Raw genomic sequence first — 17,463 nt, forward strand, 5'->3', positions numbered from 1 at the left:
GAGAAATGCGTGGGGCTAGAGGAATCAAGTAGTAGAAGCCTTCAGGGCCCCAAGAGGCTACTAGTAGGAGTCTATTGTTATTGGAGAGAAAGGGACCCGGTTAAAGAGGGGCCACACCATTATTCTAAGTAATGAGCTTAATAACTCTGTCTCAAGAACATCTCCAGATTGTATTCCAGCACCACCTGGCTTTTCCCAAACTTTGAGATGAGAGAGATGAGCTGAAAAAGCCAAAGATCAGCTTTCAGATAAACTTTTGAAAGTCATATAAAGGAGGGTGACATGGATCAAATGCATTGTATTCATGAACTGCTTGTTAAATGGCAACTTTTTTGTACAGCTACCTAAATATAATAATAAAGGAGCCTAGACTTACTGGTTTGCAAAATAAAATTGCAACAGATGCAGTGGCTCAGGTCTGTAACTCTTGCTACTCAGGGAACTGAGATCTGAGGATAGCAGTTCAAAGCCAGCCTGGGAAGACACATGGGAAAGACTCATCTCTAACCAGCAAAATGCCAGACTGGAGGCATGACTCAAGTTGTAGAGCATCAGCCATGAGTGACAAAAAGCCAAGCAAAAGTTCAAGGCTCTCAGTTCAAGCCCTCGTATTAACACACACACACACACACACACACACACACACACACACACACACACACACACAATTTCTCATTTCCAGTCTTTCTAGATGGCAATGCATTTTGAAACTAAGAAATTACTTCTGGGAAAAGATAAAATGCAGGCTGGCATTATGTGGTTAACTGCTAAAATTTTAGAAATATCTAAGCTGGTACCTCATAGAACATCTCACATCTTAGGAGAAAGCCAGGTAGGTACTCTCTAGGTGTATCATGCAGTCAGCATCACAGATTAACTCACGTGGAAACAGAACAATTCTTTCTCTGAGTATTGGTGGTATCTCAGTGCTAGGAACCATCTGATTGGCCCTGCCTGAATCCCATTATAACCCTTGAGCCTCTCATAGTGTCAGGTGGATGAGAACCTATGTTATGGCCTATCCCAGTCACATCATATGGCATATTACCTTGGGGAAAGGCATCGGGCAGCCTCCCAGCCTTAGCTTTCCTAAACTTTTAAAGTTCATTTTTGCTGGCTTTAAATAAATGGTGAAACAATAAATTTATTAGGGCCTTTTATAAAGGTGATAATGAGAAATTTGATCATAACTGTGTTTTCCTATGTGTTTGTTACCTGAGGTTTTCAGAACTTTATGTAAGTCAGAGCTGACTAAGTTTAATCTGAGTTTTCCTGAAATATGAGGATTTAGAGCATCAGAATTTTGGAACTTGAATATAGAGGAGTCTCCTGCTGGGTGCTGGTGGCTCGTGTCTGTAATTTCTGCTACTCAGGAGGCTCCAGACTGGGCAGGAAAGTCCGTGAGACTCTTGTCTCCAGTTAACCACCAAAAAGCTAGATGTAGAGCTGTGCTCAAGTGTTAAATCACTAGTCTTGAGCAGAAAAAATAATCTCAGGGACAAGTGCCCAGCCCCAGGATTGCACACAAAAACAAAGAGGAAAATACAGACCCTTACTCTAGGATTTAGATGAACCAAGTAAGCCCAAGGAGTCAACATGGGACAGGAACTAGGTAGAAGCTGGAAGGACATTGGTTAAAATTACCTGAGGCAGGGCGGCTGAAGAGAGCAAAAGGTGCTGAGAGAAAGCAAAGTGACAAACAGTATAGACGGATAAGGTGAAAAGAGGAGAAGGCAGAGGGAACTCAGCAAATAGTCAACGTTTCCTTAATTCATAAGTGCTGTAGATGATGGATAGTATATTTGGCACTATTCCTGCTGAGAAGGTTCACTTGGTAGGATAAACAACCACATTGATTAGTCAAACACAGGGATGAGAGGGAACTTCTGCATCACAAGACAACCCCTCCTTAAAAGTTACCTACAAAACAACAAGTAATATTCATGCAAAGAATTAATGTACTGTATTTGTTTCTAGTAATTAGATCTGAAGCAAAAAAATATTTGCTAGGCATTACAGAATTTAAAGCTGCATCTTTTCCTTCTGTGAGAAGGAGTGACATTGTCTCTTTAAATTAAGGACCAAGAGCCAATGATTGGAGAGAGGAGCAAAATAGGAATGAGAAACATTAGAAGGGAAGACAAAGAAACCGGAAAAAGTTGAAGGAAAATGAAGCAGAAAAGAGACAGAGCTACATTGAAGAAGGTTATGACTGAATTGAATTGGGTTGGCAAAAGGAAAAGAGTATACATGTTCAAAAAATACATAAAAAGATGAGCTGTCTAAATGGCCAATAGCACTGACCACTTCCTCTGATTATGCCAGTCAAGAGGAATCAGTTACAACTGTTTTGCTTATGGTCAACAGCTTGAGCACTAAAGAAATGCAAGCTTCCTTGGAAGTAGAAAATAGCCTCTTCAGGATTGGTGGTGAGGATAGTGTGTGTAGCCAATCAGAATATAGCAGGTTGGGAAGAAACCAATGGGAAGAAGGTGTGGGAATGGATTTTGCCTGGTGATATCAGTTGGCAGTACCATCCCTGGCAAACAGACTGGGGCTGATCCTGTTCCTAGAGATTTTCAAAGCCGTCATCTTGACTTCAACTCTGAACCAGCTTAGTCCGGGATGGTCATGTCTCTGGTTTTTGGCAGTTTGAAGAAAAACTTGATTTAAAGGTCATTAAGGTGGGGACAGAATGGTTTGACAAAGGACTCCAACGGCTATTCGAGGGTCAGGTGAAGTGATTTGAAGATGTGGTACTTTGAGTCCATTTCTGGCCCACCCCCTGATTTATAGCATAATTATTCTGACCAGTAGCTACACAAAGATAAAATATAAATATTATTTTAAAATATTTAGGGTTGGTTAAATACTTTTTCTTTAGGACCTTCTAGGAGTTACTAAGATAGATGGGCTGCGATGAAAAAAATCAAACAGCAGGAGTCTCTTTCAGGACCTGTACACACATTTCTGCAGCTATGTCATAGACTAGATGAGGTCATGGCTGAGGGTCAAGGCCCACCCTATTATTGAGATGCCTAAACTTGCTCTGAAAAAGAGGCTGGAATTTAATCCAAGTCCTCATACGATGAGAACTCAACCTCAGTATTTTATTTTGTTTTTAGATGATCCAACCCCATCTTCATGTCCAACTTTGGCCTGGTTTGCCATTTGCCATTTTCAGTTTTAAGGAGAGGAAGAAGGAGTACTGGTATTAGAGTAGTGAAATGGAATTCTAGCACGATCTGTGCCCCTCCATTTACCCTTGCTCCTTCCTCACCAAGGTTTGGGTTCATCAAGCATTATGAACAGCCTATCTTGTGTCACATATGATGTGCACAGCCTTATTGAAGGTCAGTTTTTAGCTATGGCCTTTGAGAAACTTCTTGTTTACTTGGGGGGGGGGCTGGGGAAGCAAACGTTTTCACGTCATGACAGTAGTAAGTGCATTAATCTGTAATAACCTTTCATGTATGCAGCAGCATTGAGAAGAAATGCTAACAATGCTCTTAGGTTCCCTCTATAATATCCTTGAACACGAGTTAGATCCATCCGTGTAAGTGTGTGCTTTGGGCAGTCTGAATGTGATACCCTCTCAGGTAGAGACCGTGTGGGTGAACAGAGCCCTGAAGGGCCTCAGGTTTCTCTTTGTATATTATAACAGGTTAGTCTGTGGTAAAGTATCAGCACATGTGAGTTCATCCACCGAGGCTTGGAGAAATAATGACAAAGACCAAGATCAATTCTTCCTTCTGGTTAATGGAAGACAGCAAACCCGATTTACTCTGCGGAAGGTCAGCTGATTACTATGTGATAGAGGAGCATTTTGCAATGCTTGTATGTGCCACTGTTGTCCTGGGAGGTAGGTAATGATCCCTAAAACTCATCTCTTCTCTACCCTTTGAGCTTTTTTTTAATCGGATTATGGTAAAGTGATTCTAACTACATCCAAAGAAAATGGGACTTCAAGATGTGAGTAAATTCTGTCAGTTTCGCTTCATTCAATTTCAAACTATTTTTTGCTAGTACTGTGGTTTGAACTCAGAGTCTTGTACTTGCTAGGCAGGTCCTCTACCACCTAGCCATGGCCCAACCTTCTTAGAACAACTTTAAGTAGCTCCTAAATGTGTTCCTTCATTAGGTAACACGAGTAAATTACCTTAGGTGAGTAATTATTAATGTAAGATAATCTATATAGATAGTAAGTTTGACTCATTTCTCACCATCAGATCCATTCACTGGTACAGTGGTGTGGTTGGTACTTAAGGAAGGTGAGACAGGCCTTGACCTCATGGCCCCCTCTCCTGAGGGGGTCAGGCAAACAAGTAACTCTGGTGCATGGCGCCAAGTATACACATGGAGGTAATGCTGTGATTCTCTGGTAATAAGGCCCACCCTGACAAAAATATCTGAGAACTTGAGAGGTGATTGTAGCAACCACACAAAGGCAGCCAAGACATAAAATTTACAGCCTGCACAGTCAGCATCCTTAGCTTTTACCATTTGTTGTGGCTTTGGGTGTGATTATTTCTCTAGAGAAGATGACAGCCCACCTTCACTGCCTCTCTCCAGAAGGGAATTTGGAAAGACTTCACAAATAAGGGCCACTCAACCTTTGATTAGGAACTCAACAGGTGTACAAAATGGTGTTTACACCGATAAAGTAACAGGCAGTGACACCGGCACTGAATTCTACGATTCAGCCCTAGTGATTAGGGAAACATGTGTAGACTTCTGCCAAGGAGAATTTGTAAGGAAGAAGCAATATCAGCCGCTCGTGAATCCTTTCTGGGATGTGGAGGAGGCGCTTCAAAAAACTAAAGTTAGCCTGGGAACCAGTGGCTCACTGTAAGCCTAACTACTGAGAAGGCTGAGATCTGAGGATCATGGTTCAAAGCCAATTGGGCAAGAAAGCCTGTGCGACGGTTATCTCCTAACCACCAAAAAGCCAGAAGTGAAGCTGTGGCTCAAATGGCAGAGCTCTAGCTTTGCACATAAAAACACAGGCATAGTACCCAAGCCCTGGGTTTAAGCCCTAGGACTGGCACATACAAAAAACAAATACATATATACATATACATGTATATGAATATATGTACATATACACATATGTACACACTGTATATTCATTATATGCATACAGTATTATGTGCATAATATATTTGTATATTATATCCATAGTTATGTATACATAGAACTTGACTGTAACTATGCAATTAGAGGGAAACCGGAGAAGAGAGAGAATGGTGGAGGGTAAATAATACTAAAATACATTGCATACATATATATATATATGAACAATCTCCTTTCTGGAATTAAGATGTGAAGGAACAAAGTAAGGAAGTTGATATGAATAAAGAACATCTTCAATATTATATCTTGTATCAGGCTGAAATTACTTTCTCTGGAAGTCTTCAAAATACTCTGTAATGACTTCAGTCCATTTTGGTAAGGACAAAATGGACCAGCAGTAAAAAAGCACAGCATACATAGCATGAATAACATTTCTTTATCTGGCTTTATACATACAAGAAGTATTCAATAAATGCCTGCTAACTTGGCTTGACCAGTAGCTGCGAAGCAGGAGGCACAGAATCTGTTATAGCAATAGCAATCTTCTCCCATGCATGAGCAGATTAGACTACAGTATAGTCTACATATAAATAATCTTGGACAGAGCAGGCCTGCAAGGCCAGAAAATGCAGATAGGGAATATCAGATGCCGTTTGTTGCTTATCTGCTAAGACAGTTTTGCTTATGGTTAGAGTTAGAAGTATTTTTGGCTGGGTGCATTGGCCGCACCCCTTAAACCCAGCCCTTGAGAGGCTGAAGAAGGGGGATTACAAATTAAGGCCTGAGCTACAATGTGAGACCCTGTCTCAAAAATAAAAGAAGCATTTCTGCCTTTTACGTCCTCATGCTGTCTTACCGCATGGGAGTAATTACTCATGTAAGATAAACTACGTAAATATTAAGTTTGATTTATTTCGCACCATCAGATCCATTGGTAAGATACCCACTCAATGATCCTAATGTGTCTGTGCATGGTCAGACAGGAGGCCTTGGTGAAAATCTCATATTTTCTTTTCTTTTTTTTTTTTGTCGGTCATGGGGCTTGAACTCTGGGCCTGGGCACTGTCCTTCAGCTCTTCAGCTCAAGGCGAGCGCTCTACCACTTGAGCTACAGCGCCACTTCCGGTTTTCTGGTGGTTTATTGGAGATAGGAGTCTCACAGTCTTTCCTGCCCGGGCTGGCTTTGAACCGTGATCCTCAGATCTCAGCCTCCTGAGTAGCTAGGATTACAGGCGTGAGCCACCAGCGCCCAGAAGAAAATCTCATATTTTCCAAGCTCATCTGGGACAGATGCCTCATGTAACTCTTAAAAAAATAATTTCACTGACATTATTATGGTTATTATTAATGTATTATTGTTCATTTTAATAACATTGCTAGTTTATTATTAGAATTATTATAACAGAAATAAAAATATTATTGTTTATTAATAACATGTGACCAGATATTACCAGCTATCTTGTACAGAGTGGGTAGCATTTCATAATCATCGTGACTTTTAACAGTGTTTATAGTAACTGCCAGCTGCTACGATAACCTAACTCAAAATTTAAACTTAAATAGAGAGTGAATGTTAAATTGTGTTGAAGCTATAAACTTAAAAATCTCTATAAGGTTCATTTTTTATTTTATTTTGTACCAATATTGAGGTGTGAACTCAAAGCCTTGTGCTCTCTCTTTTTTTTTTTTTTGGGGTCCTGTCATGGGCCTGCACTCTGGGTCTGGGTGCTGTCCCTCAGCTCTTCAGCTCAAGGCGAGCGCTCCACCACTTGAGCCACAGAACCACTTCCGGCTTTTTTCTTTTTGCTTATGTGGTGCTGAGGAATCGAACCCAGGGTCTCAGGCATGCAAGGCAAGCGCTCTACCACTGAGCCACCTTCCCAGCCCCTTGTGCTCTTTCTTGCTTAGCTTTTTCACTCAAGATAGCTCTCTACCGCTTGAGCCATGCCTTCACTTCTGGCTTTTTTTTTTTCCTGGTTAATTAGAGATAAGAGTCTCTAGGATTTTTCTGCCCAGGCTGGTTTCCAACTGGAATTCTCAGCTCTCAGCCTCTTGATTGGCTAGGATTACAGGTGTGCACCACTAGCACCTGGCTTATAAGGTTTATTTTAAAGTTGAGATATGACATTTGTACCTACTAGTCAAATCAAGTACTGTGTAATGATCCATTGGGGGTAATTAGCATTCTATTAGCTTACATTTGTCATATGGAAAGGGGATTTCATTGTTACATTTCCACACATATTTTAAGCTATGAATTATGCTTCAGTGACTTTTTTTTTTCTTTAAGGATTTGTAAAGATGGTTTTAAGAAATTCTGACGTCTTGGTCTTGGCATTTCTTTCCGTGACAGGATTTGTGCTAGGACAGCTGGCCTACCATTTCGTTGAGGTATCGTATGCTTGACGCTAGAGAATACATCTGAGGACCCAAACTACCAAATCCACTCCATGTCTTCCGGGATGTGCAGAATATTCTATTGTTGTAGGGGTTACTGAGACCAAGCCTAAGGCTTAGCGTGCCAGGCATGCATTCGCCTACCCATCCCCCTCTGTGGGATAGTTTTTCTTAAACATGTGCTTGCATGATTTCATCTGGCATTCAAACTTTTGCATAGGAAAGTCCATAATAAAGGAGATGTAAAATCAAGAAAGCTTAGGGAAACGCAGTGATTTGACAGTGAGGTGAATTCATTTGCACCATTGGGTTTTTGGGTTTTTTGGGTTTTTGGTCGTCTCCTGTCCCCATAGGATCCCCAAGGTCCTTCCTCACCACTGTCCTTAGCACCTGGGGAGACCCAGGATGCCTGGCAGCAGAGGTTTCATTGATGAGACACGTCCATCCTTTCTGATCAGAGGAACTGTAAAATACCCACCATATAGCAGAGACGCAGTTTCATTCATGTAAACCTTCATTAATGTATCTCTGTACCCATTTCCCATTTCAACTGGATAGTAATAGGGTCATTAACAATTGCTTCCACTCATTGTTGGATTTTTACTTTTTAAAATGTGATCATTCTTATCCGGGCGCCCGTGGCTCATGCCTGTAATCCTAGCTACTCAGGAGGCTGAGATCTGAGGATCACGGTTCAAAGCCAGCCTGGGCAGGAAAGTGTATGAGACTCTTATCTCCAATAAACCACTAGAAAACCAGAAGTGGCACTGTGACTCAAGCAGTAGAGTGCTAGCCTTGAGCTGAAGAGCTGACGGACAGCACCCAGGCCCAGAGTTCAAGCCCCACAACCAACGCTCCCCGCCCCCCCAAAAGTGGTAATTCTTGAACGTATCTAGGATTGTGAAGACTTTCTGGTTTCAGAAATACTACCTCTCTTGAGTGTCTGTGAATGTTTACTAAGTGCTTTATACTTGTTAATTTATTAGCTCATTAACTCCTGAGTTCCTTCACTTATATTTATTTATTTATTTGTGTGTGTGTGTGTGTGTGTGTGTGTGTATGTGTGCCAGTACTGGAGCTTCAACTTGGGGTGTGGGTGCTGTCTCTAAGCTCTTTTTTTTTTTTTTTTTTTAAATTTTGCTTAAAGCTTGAGCTACTGTGTCCCTTCTGGCTTTGTGCTGCCTAACTGAGGATAAGAATCACACAGAATTTTCTGCTTGGGCTGGTTTCAAATAAAATCCTTAGATCTTAGCCTCCTGAGTAGCTGGGATTACAAGTGTGAACCACTGGCATCCTGTGAATTTATTCACATTTGCAGCTGTTAAATGGAAATAGTACTGCATTACCATCTCTTGGTTGAGGAAACTGAGGCACAGTTGAGGATTTTTTTTTTTTTTTTGTGGTACTGGGGATTAAACTCATGATCCCTGAGCTTGTTATACAAGGACTTTACCACTTGAGCCACTCTCAAAGTCCTTTTAGCTTTTTATTTCTTTTTTCTTTTTCTTTTTTTTTGGGGGGGGGGATTGGGAGGTTGGTTGTGGGGCTTGAACTCTGGGCCTGGGCGCTGTCCCTCAGCTCTTCAGCTCAAGGCGAGCACTCTACTGCTTGAGCCACAGTGCCACTTCTGGTTTTCTAGTTGTTAATTGGAGATAAGAGTCTCAAGGACTTTCCTGCACGGGCTGGCTTTGAACTGTGATCTTCAGATCTCAGCCTCCTGAGTAGCTAGGATTACAGGCGTGAGCCACTGGCACCCAGCTTGCTTCTTATTTCTTTAGTTTTTGTTGTTGTTGTTTTCGATAGGATATCAAGCTAACTTTTCTCATACCTGCTCATGAACCACATTTCTCCAAGAGTGAGCCACCGGCACTAACTAGCTTGAAACATCCTCTTTAAAAGGAGGAGGAAACTTTATTTTGGGTTCAGGGTGTTCAAGTTACTCGGCTCCCTTGCTGAAGGTCTGTGGGTCGCAGTGTGCATCTTGGGCAGAGGAGGAAATGAATAACGGAGCATGCGGGAGGATGGCTAGCCAGACGGGAGGGGCCATCGGCAAAATCTTCTCTTTAAAGACATACCCCCTCCCCACCCCCTGCCCCCCCCTCCCCACCTACTTCTGCCAGCCAGCCTATACCTTGATAAAATGGGGCAACTCACCACCAGGTGGAGACTAAGCCTTTAACCCAGGAGCCTTTTGGGAAGCCGCACTTAATTTGCAAATCGTAGCAGCAGCAAGCTAATTGTTCGTTTGCTTTTGTTTAGGTGCACCAAATTGTCTACCCTCTTCTAAGAACACCAAGTTTTGCACTTTACTGTTATTTTTTACCTTTAATTATATTTATGTCTGCTTTGGATGTAGACTTCTATATACTCAAAAATGTATTTTGGCAGGTAAGAGCATATTCAAAAAAGTACTGTCAACTTTTGCTTATTCATGAGAATAGGACTATCTATATAGAAGATAAAAAAAAAATGAGCGAGTTTTACCCTCTTGTTTCTGCAGAACTACAGTTACAGAGAGTCGAGTGGCCTCTGCTGAGTATTGAGTAGCTGCCTGTTTTACATGTGAACAAACTAAAGTTGAGAAGTCACAAAACAGCATTGATAAATGACAGAACCTGAGTTCTGATCCTACCCTTGAGTTCAGCTCCACTGTACCTGTAAACTTGTTCCTGATTTTATTTATGCCTTCTTTTTTTCTTGTTATAGTGTTGTTTTGTGAGTGCCTTCTTTTTCTTGATATGGTGTGTGTGTGTGTGTGTGTATGTGTGTGTTTTCTGGGATTTGAACTCAGGACCTACACACTGTCTCTTAGCTATTTTACTCAAGGTTAGTGAACCACAGCTTTACTTCCAGCTTTTTAGTGGTTAATTGGAGATAAAGAGTGTCATGGTCTTTTCTACCTGGGCTGGCTTCCAACTGAGATCCTCAGATCTAAGTCTCCTGAGTAGCTGGGCTTAGAGGATTGAGATACTGGTACCAGCTTAGTTATGCTTTTTGCATTATTTTGTGCTTTCTGAGAACATTTTATTTGCATTGTCTTCATTTTTTTCATTTTAACATCTTGAACTAATATTAGTTTATTGCTTTTTACCTTTTTTTTTTTTGTCAGTTGTGGGGCTTGAACTCTGGGCTTGGGCGCTGTCCCTCAGCTCTTCAGCTCGAGGTGAGTGCTCTACCGCTTGAGCCACAGTGCCACTTCCAGTTTTCTAGTGGCTTATTGAAGATAAGAATCTCACGGACTTTCCTGCCGAGGCTGGCTTTGAACTGTGATCCTCGGATCTCAGCCTCCTGAGTAGCTGGGATTACAGACGTGAGCCACGGGTGCCCGGCTATCTTTTTTTGTATTTTCTGTATTTAAGGCTTATACATTTCCTCTTAGCTGCATCTCACCTGTTTGGATTTTGTTTTTGATTATGATCATGATTCTGATTGTACTGGCGTGTGAAGCTGGGTCCTTGCTCTGGTCAGCAGGCTCTCCATCATTGAAGCTATGCCTCAGCCCTTTTGGCCTTCATTTATTATTATTTTTTTGCCAGTCCTGAGGCTTGAGCTCAGGGCCTAGGCACTGTCCCTGAGCTTCTTTTGCTCAAGGCTAGCACTCAGCCACTTAAGCCACAGTGCAGCTTCCAGCTTTTTCTGTTTTCTGTGGTGAGGAATTGGACCCAGGGCTTCATGTACGCTAAGCAAGCACCCTACCACTAAGCCAGGTTCCCAGCCCCTTCACTACGTTTTGAATAGTGTCTTCAGTGTTTGCCTAGGCTGGCCTGGGTTATGATCTGCCTGTTTATATCTCCATGTATTAAATGACATAGGTGTGCCATTGTGTCCAGCTATTGATTGAGGTATGTCTGGGCTAGCCTTGAACTGCTATCTCTCTGATTTCGACCTAGGGTGAGAGGTGCATGCCATTGTATCAAGCTATTGATATAGATGGGGTTTTATATTTATGCCTGGGCTGGCTTTGAACCCCTTAGTCCTCCCAATCTCCACCTCCAGAGTAGATATTGAAGGGGTGGAACCCAGCAGTTGTAATAAATTGTAAATTTATTTTTTTTTCAATTTTATACATTAGGAATTTAAAGAATTTCAAGCCAATGGCTCATACCTGTACCCCTAGCCACTCTGGAGGCTGAGATCTGAGGATCCTGGTTCAAAGCCAGCTCAAGCAGAAAAGCACAAGAGAACTTAATGTATAATTAAGTAGCAAAAAGCCAGAAGTGTGGCTCAAGTGGTCGAGTGCCAACAATGGGCAAAAAAAGCTACACAAGACTGAGGCCCTGAGTTCAAGACACACACACACACACTCACACACACACACACACACACACACACACACACACACACACACACACACACACACACACACCTGGCTCATTTTTATTGCGCCTCCTATCAGATTGTAATCAGACACTGTAGTTTGTATAGCCAGTCCTGTGATTTGTGGAGATTTGCTATCCGGTCTTCTCCACAATCAGTTAGTTTTTGAAAGTTCCCTGCTTTTTCTCTTGCAAGAAATGTGTGTTCTCAAAGTTTTGAGTACAGGGAATTTAAATGTGTTCAGTAGATTGTTTTGTTAATTACGATATCTTCTAACTCTTCGCTAATATTGCTTGGCAGTTCAGTCTAGCAGACTTCTACTACGAATTCAAGCAGACCCTTCCCCCAGTATCAGTCCTATTAACAGTGAGCCAAAGTACTTGAATAGACATTTCACGAAAGGAGATACGCAGATGGCCAAAAAACAAAAAAAACCCAAAATCAAAACAACACTAACATCAAAGAAATAGGAGTCAAAACCACAATGAAATAACATCTTATTTCCTTTAGAATATTAATATAAAAAGATTAAAAACCCCTGATATTAAAGTAATTACTTAGACAATTATTTTATGGTGTTGTGTTAGACTTGCATACAAATAGAGAAATGTTTTATTATGTGAGTAGCCTAGATTGGAATGGTGTAGCAGTGTCTTTTGTAGCATATTAGTATGCTATAGAAGGTGATGTGTTGAAGGGTTTGTAGCCTTAGAATATTAGATTGGACTGAGGGTTAGATTTGTGCTTTAATGTTAAATTAGAATATTAATCCATGTTAGCACATTATATTTGAGTGTAGTGTTATAATAGTATTAATATACTATATTAAAACATTTTCTAAAAAGATAAAAATAAATGCTCATGAGAGTGTAGAAAAAGGAAGGTTTTTAACACATGGTTGGTAGGAATACAAATAATTACAACTATTCGGGAAAACAGTAAGAAGGTTTCAGAGAAATTAAAAATAGAGCTAGCCTATGTTCTAGTAATAACCAAAAAGAAAAAGGAATTCAATATCCGTATTTCAGAAGAGAACAGAGGATTTTGTATGTTCTTCACAGAAAGAAACCATGCATTTTAAGTGACAGCTAATTGCCCTGAATTTGATGACTACATACTGTATGCTTTGTACTCCATGAATATGTACAACTGTTATATGTCAATGAAAACCAAGAAAGTAGCTGGGCGCCAGTGGCTCAGGTCTGTAAATCCTAGCTACTCAGAAGGCTGAGATCTGAGGATCGCCTTTCAAAGCCAGACGGGGCAGGAAAGTCCCCAGGAGACTCTTATCTGCAATTAACCAGCAGAAAACTGGAAGTAGCGCTGTGGCTCAAGTGATAGAGCGCCAGCCTTGAGCTGAAGATCACAGGGACAACACCCAGGCCAGAGTCCAAGCCCCACAACCGACAAAAAAAAACAAACCAAACCAAACAAAAACAACCAAAAAACCCAAGAAAGTAGAAATAGATACAAAAATATGTGATTCTCAGGATGTAAGTAAATGCAGTCATGCTGTCGAATCTAATGCTGTGTTTTGACTTGGCTCCTAGGTCCTGTTAACTGGGTTGATAAGCTTTTGCACAGCATTCATCATAATTGGATATGTGGTTTTGAAATTCAATAAGGAATCATGGGATATACAGTGTTGCTTATTCTTTAGCATCACCCTGGGCATTACAGATCCTATTCATTCTGTGAACGCAATGAAAACTATTGGTATGTCCGATTTATTTTTCTTACCTTGGAGATAAGGGGGTACGTTATTATGTTTTGTGGGGGAATACATGGTTTGGGTGATACTTTTCTCACAGAAGTTTTACATGTGGCAGAGTAGAAATCTGTGCTTTTTTCCCCTTGAGGATAAAGGACTTAATGATTTGTAGAAGGCAGAGCAGATGAGGATGTGAGATAGAGTTAATTATAACCTTAAAGGATGTTTTCAAGTAGGGTGCTGGGGGCTCATGCTTATAATCCTAAACACATAGGAGGCTGAAATCTGGGAGCTGTCGGTCAGAATCAGTTCTTGCAGACAAATTTGAGAGACTCTTAGCTGCAATTACGAAGCAAAAAGCTGGAGATGTGGCTTCAGTGGTAGTGTACCAGATAAAAGTGAAAAAGTCAAATGAGAACACAAGATCTGGAGTGCATGTGTGCTCTCTCTCACTGTCATGTGCACGTGCACACACACGCGCGCGCGCGCGCACACACACACACACACACACACACACACACACACACACACAGAGTTTCCAAGAGGAGCATTGTAACTCTTCTAGAAGGTGACAGAAACTTGTATTCATAGTCTGTGTCACTAAATGCTGAGCTACAAAGTAAAGACTTTACAAAGTAAAGCTAAAGCTACAAAGTAAAGTTAGGGAGTCCATCTACCCACACAGAGAGAAAATCAAAATCCCTTCAATGAGACTTTTCTTGAAAATGCTCCTTGGAAGTGCTACCATTATTTGAGGAGCCAAGGTTGGGTAAGTTGTAGGGTTGTTTGTTTTTTTTTTTCTCCAAAGAAAAGAAAGGTAAGAAAATAGTCTTATTCTCAAATTATACGTATTCGATAAGAGATTATTCCCAGCAGAGTTTGTGGTTTTGTCCGTTTCTCATCTTTTGGTTAGGGTGGAGCGAGGGGTGAGTTTACCTGAGATATTCTTCTATCACTGCATTTCATTCCACACTGCAATAAATTCACGAAGTGGCTGCATGCTATGGGTTCTGTTTTTTTTTTACTCCAAAATATTTTTTCTAACCAACTGTAAGGTACGGATTTTATTTAGAGGAAATATATTGCCCTATGAATGAGTAGGAAAGATCCAAACTCACGCCTGTATTTATACCCATTTTACCTATAGCTGGAAAAACATGGGCAGCCTTAGACACTTTTGGTGGTGATGTTCTATTCCCTAACCCCATTTCTATTAGCTCATCTCGATTGGATCACTCAGGGACTGAGGCCATGGATACTTGAAGTGCTACTGTTTTATCCCTTTGCCTCTGAATTTTCAGAAGGTACAATGTAGAAATGAAAAAGCCAGCCATGGTGATTATGATCGTCTTACAAACCTATCCCTGTCATGACTGTCCTCTTCTTACCCTCCCCTCCTCTCTCTTCCTCTTCTCTTTTCTCTCCTTCCTTCCCTTCCCCACCGTGCCCTTCCCCTTCCTCTCAGCTTCATGTACAAATATATCATTTTCATGTACCACCTTTAATTACATTTTGTATTTCCTTTTCCAGGTATTTCTAAAATGTATATTGATATCATCAGAGGAGAATCGTTGATCATCTGTAGTGTCACAGCCATTTTTTTTGGACTTTTTCGGGGCTACTCATTGCATACTTCCATGTTTAGAGGTAAGAACATACTTTGGTTTATATGTTTTCTAAAATCATTGTTATTGAAATTAAGCTGCATTGACAATGTCCTTACTGCCTTTCCTATACTTTACTCTTGGACTAATTAGAATATCAAGTAATAAGAGAGCAAATACAACTTACATGTTTACTTGGATACTAAAAGGCAAACGAGTTTAAAAAAATGATTTCATGTCCCTCAGTATGCATATATGCGTGTGTACGTGCATGCACAAGTGCAACATCTGGCTTAGATTTTCCTCTTTCCTGAATCAACCTGGATCTCAGTGAGTGGATTTTAAGAATTGATGGGTCTTAGATTTGAGCCAGTTGAATGTGTTACTTTGTTGGATTTCCAGACATAGTATTAGAAGATAAAGAAGATATAGCTGGGCACCGGTGGCTCACACCTGTAATCTGAACTCCCTCAGCACTCACATTGGACTATCCCGATGCTTATGTAGCCTCCAGTTACTGTGACTGATGATGTTTTCAAATCTATTTCTCAAAAGCCCCCTGGGCTGGGGAGAAAGGCCACAAACTGATTTCTTGAAAAAAAATTGAATTTGATTGTCTTTTTTAATTTTATGCTAGGGATCAAATCAGGGCCTCAACCATGCTAGCTACAAGCTCTACCACTGAGCTATCAAGCCAACCATGGGTGCTTTTATGCTTGGATATTCTCTCTTCAATGTGTAACCTGCCTTTCACATTTGCTTTCACATATATGCTCTTTGTCTGCCTCCTGAAAACATTTGCATCTTCCCTCCCTGGCCAAGTAAACCTCAAGTTGCAGACCAAAGAGAAAAGTTATCCCAAGCGAGTCCCCGTGCCCAGCTTTCTGGGAACACTGTCATCTGGTAAGCCACACAAAATACCATCGATAAAAGAGCCCAGCCAGGTGCTGGTGGCTCACCTACCTGTAATCCTAGCTACTCAGGAGGCTAAGATCTGAGGATCACGGTTCAAAGCCAGGCTAGGCAGAGAGATCCGAGAGTCTCTGATCTTCAGGTAACTAGCAAAAAGCCAAGTAAAGATGTGCCTCAAGTGATAAGAGTGTCAGCTTCAAATGCAAAACTAAGCAAGAACACGAGGTTCTGAGTTCAAGTCCTGGTACTGCCTCTCCAAAGAAAGAAAGAAAAAGAAAGCTATAGCTCCATTCCTTGTTTTCTACTTTCTTTCTTTTTTAGAGTTACATGTCGTCATGGGACTCACCTTGGACATCGTCGGGAGCATCATCTGTGGATACTGCTGTGCCAGGGTCATCCAGTGTATATTGACAGACCTTTTCAGCAACACGCTCACCAATGTCATCCTCTGCTTTTCCATGGTGTACATGACTTTCTACACTGGTAAGACAGGGACAAAGACAAAAATGCTGCTCTCCAAGCAGATTTGTACACATCTGGTCTATGTCCTTCTACTGACTACATTCACTGCTTCCCAACAGCTTTGCCCTTCTGGAGCCTCCCCTGTGTCTTGTTAGAATACACTGCTGTCGCCTCTCAGTCTTTTCTGGCACCCCTTCGTTTCTTTATGGTAGCTCCCTGTCTCTTCTACTCTGCACTCATCTCTGTGATTACTCTTTCTTTGATCTCATCGGTACTCACTGACAGTTCCCTAGAAGAGGAATCAACACGGAGTTCATCTCAGCTCTGACTGTAAACACTCCCCCGCCTCCCAGTCTGTAAAATGAGAACGTTCAGAGAGATCTCCTAAGGTCTTTTCCTTACCAGCCTTTAATTCAATGAGCAGTGAACAAGGATGATGCTGAAATGGTGGCCTTTTCCTGTGCATGGGAGGCAGGAAAGGAGGAGAGAAAGGAGATATAGCTATAGATCTATATGTGTAAGAGGAGCAAGAGCCCTGATAAACCATCATCGCCTACTTTAGTCCTGTTACACTGGGGATTGAAGTATTTACTGGCCAGGCTGAGATAGCCAGCTTCTAAGAGCCATAATAACTATGTGCAAGTGATCCGTTTCTCCTTTTGATCTCATCTTACTTAGGGGAGCAAGTTTTACTCATGAAAGATCTCAGGTATGAAGGGATAACTTCTCTTTCCACCTCCAGTTATGGAAAACCCCTGCTTTCCCTCGACATCTAAACTGCTATCTAGGGGCGGGTTGCTTCTCGAATCAGCAAAATTATAGAGAGCGTTCACTGATCTTTCATTTCTTTTGACTGTATGCGTTTCTATTTTTCTTTTGTGAAGCATTTATGATGCCTTAAATCTTGACAAAGAAGTTTTAATTTAGTTGCCTGCCTGTCTGACCCCCCCTCAGTTTTCAGGAAGGGCTTTTACTGTTTTCTGATGT

General features: G+C 41.3%; 1 protein-coding gene across 7 annotated transcripts in view; it reads left to right on the forward strand.

Moving 5' to 3' along the window:
• Window positions 1–2,534: 2,534 nt before the first annotated feature.
• The window catches only part of Slc9c2 (solute carrier family 9 member C2 (putative)), a 57,825-nt gene continuing 42,896 nt past the window's right edge, over window positions 2,535–17,463 (forward strand). For 3 of the 7 annotated variants that reach the window (XM_070034472.1, XM_070034477.1, XM_070034478.1), the window contains exons 1-7: window positions 2,535–2,684; window positions 3,665–3,862; window positions 7,364–7,464; window positions 9,730–9,858; window positions 13,338–13,503; window positions 15,029–15,145; window positions 16,336–16,497. In XM_070034472.1, the coding sequence (XP_069890573.1) occupies window positions 3,724–3,862; window positions 7,364–7,464; window positions 9,730–9,858; window positions 13,338–13,503; window positions 15,029–15,145; window positions 16,336–16,497 (814 nt within the window). In that variant the 5' untranslated portion in view covers window positions 2,535–2,684; window positions 3,665–3,723. Of the gene's footprint in view, window positions 2,736–3,664; window positions 3,863–7,363; window positions 7,465–9,729; window positions 9,859–13,337; window positions 13,504–15,028; window positions 15,146–16,335; window positions 16,498–17,463 lie in introns of all 7 variants that reach the window. The other 4 variants (XM_070034473.1, XM_070034475.1, XM_070034476.1 and 1 more) reach the window with 4 other exon arrangements.

Source organism: Dipodomys merriami, unplaced genomic scaffold (assembly GCF_024711535.1).
Source record: "Dipodomys merriami isolate MVZ:Mamm:240054 unplaced genomic scaffold, mDipMer1.0.p SCAF_24, whole genome shotgun sequence".
In the NCBI taxonomy this organism is placed as follows: domain Eukaryota; kingdom Metazoa; phylum Chordata; class Mammalia; order Rodentia; family Heteromyidae; genus Dipodomys; species Dipodomys merriami.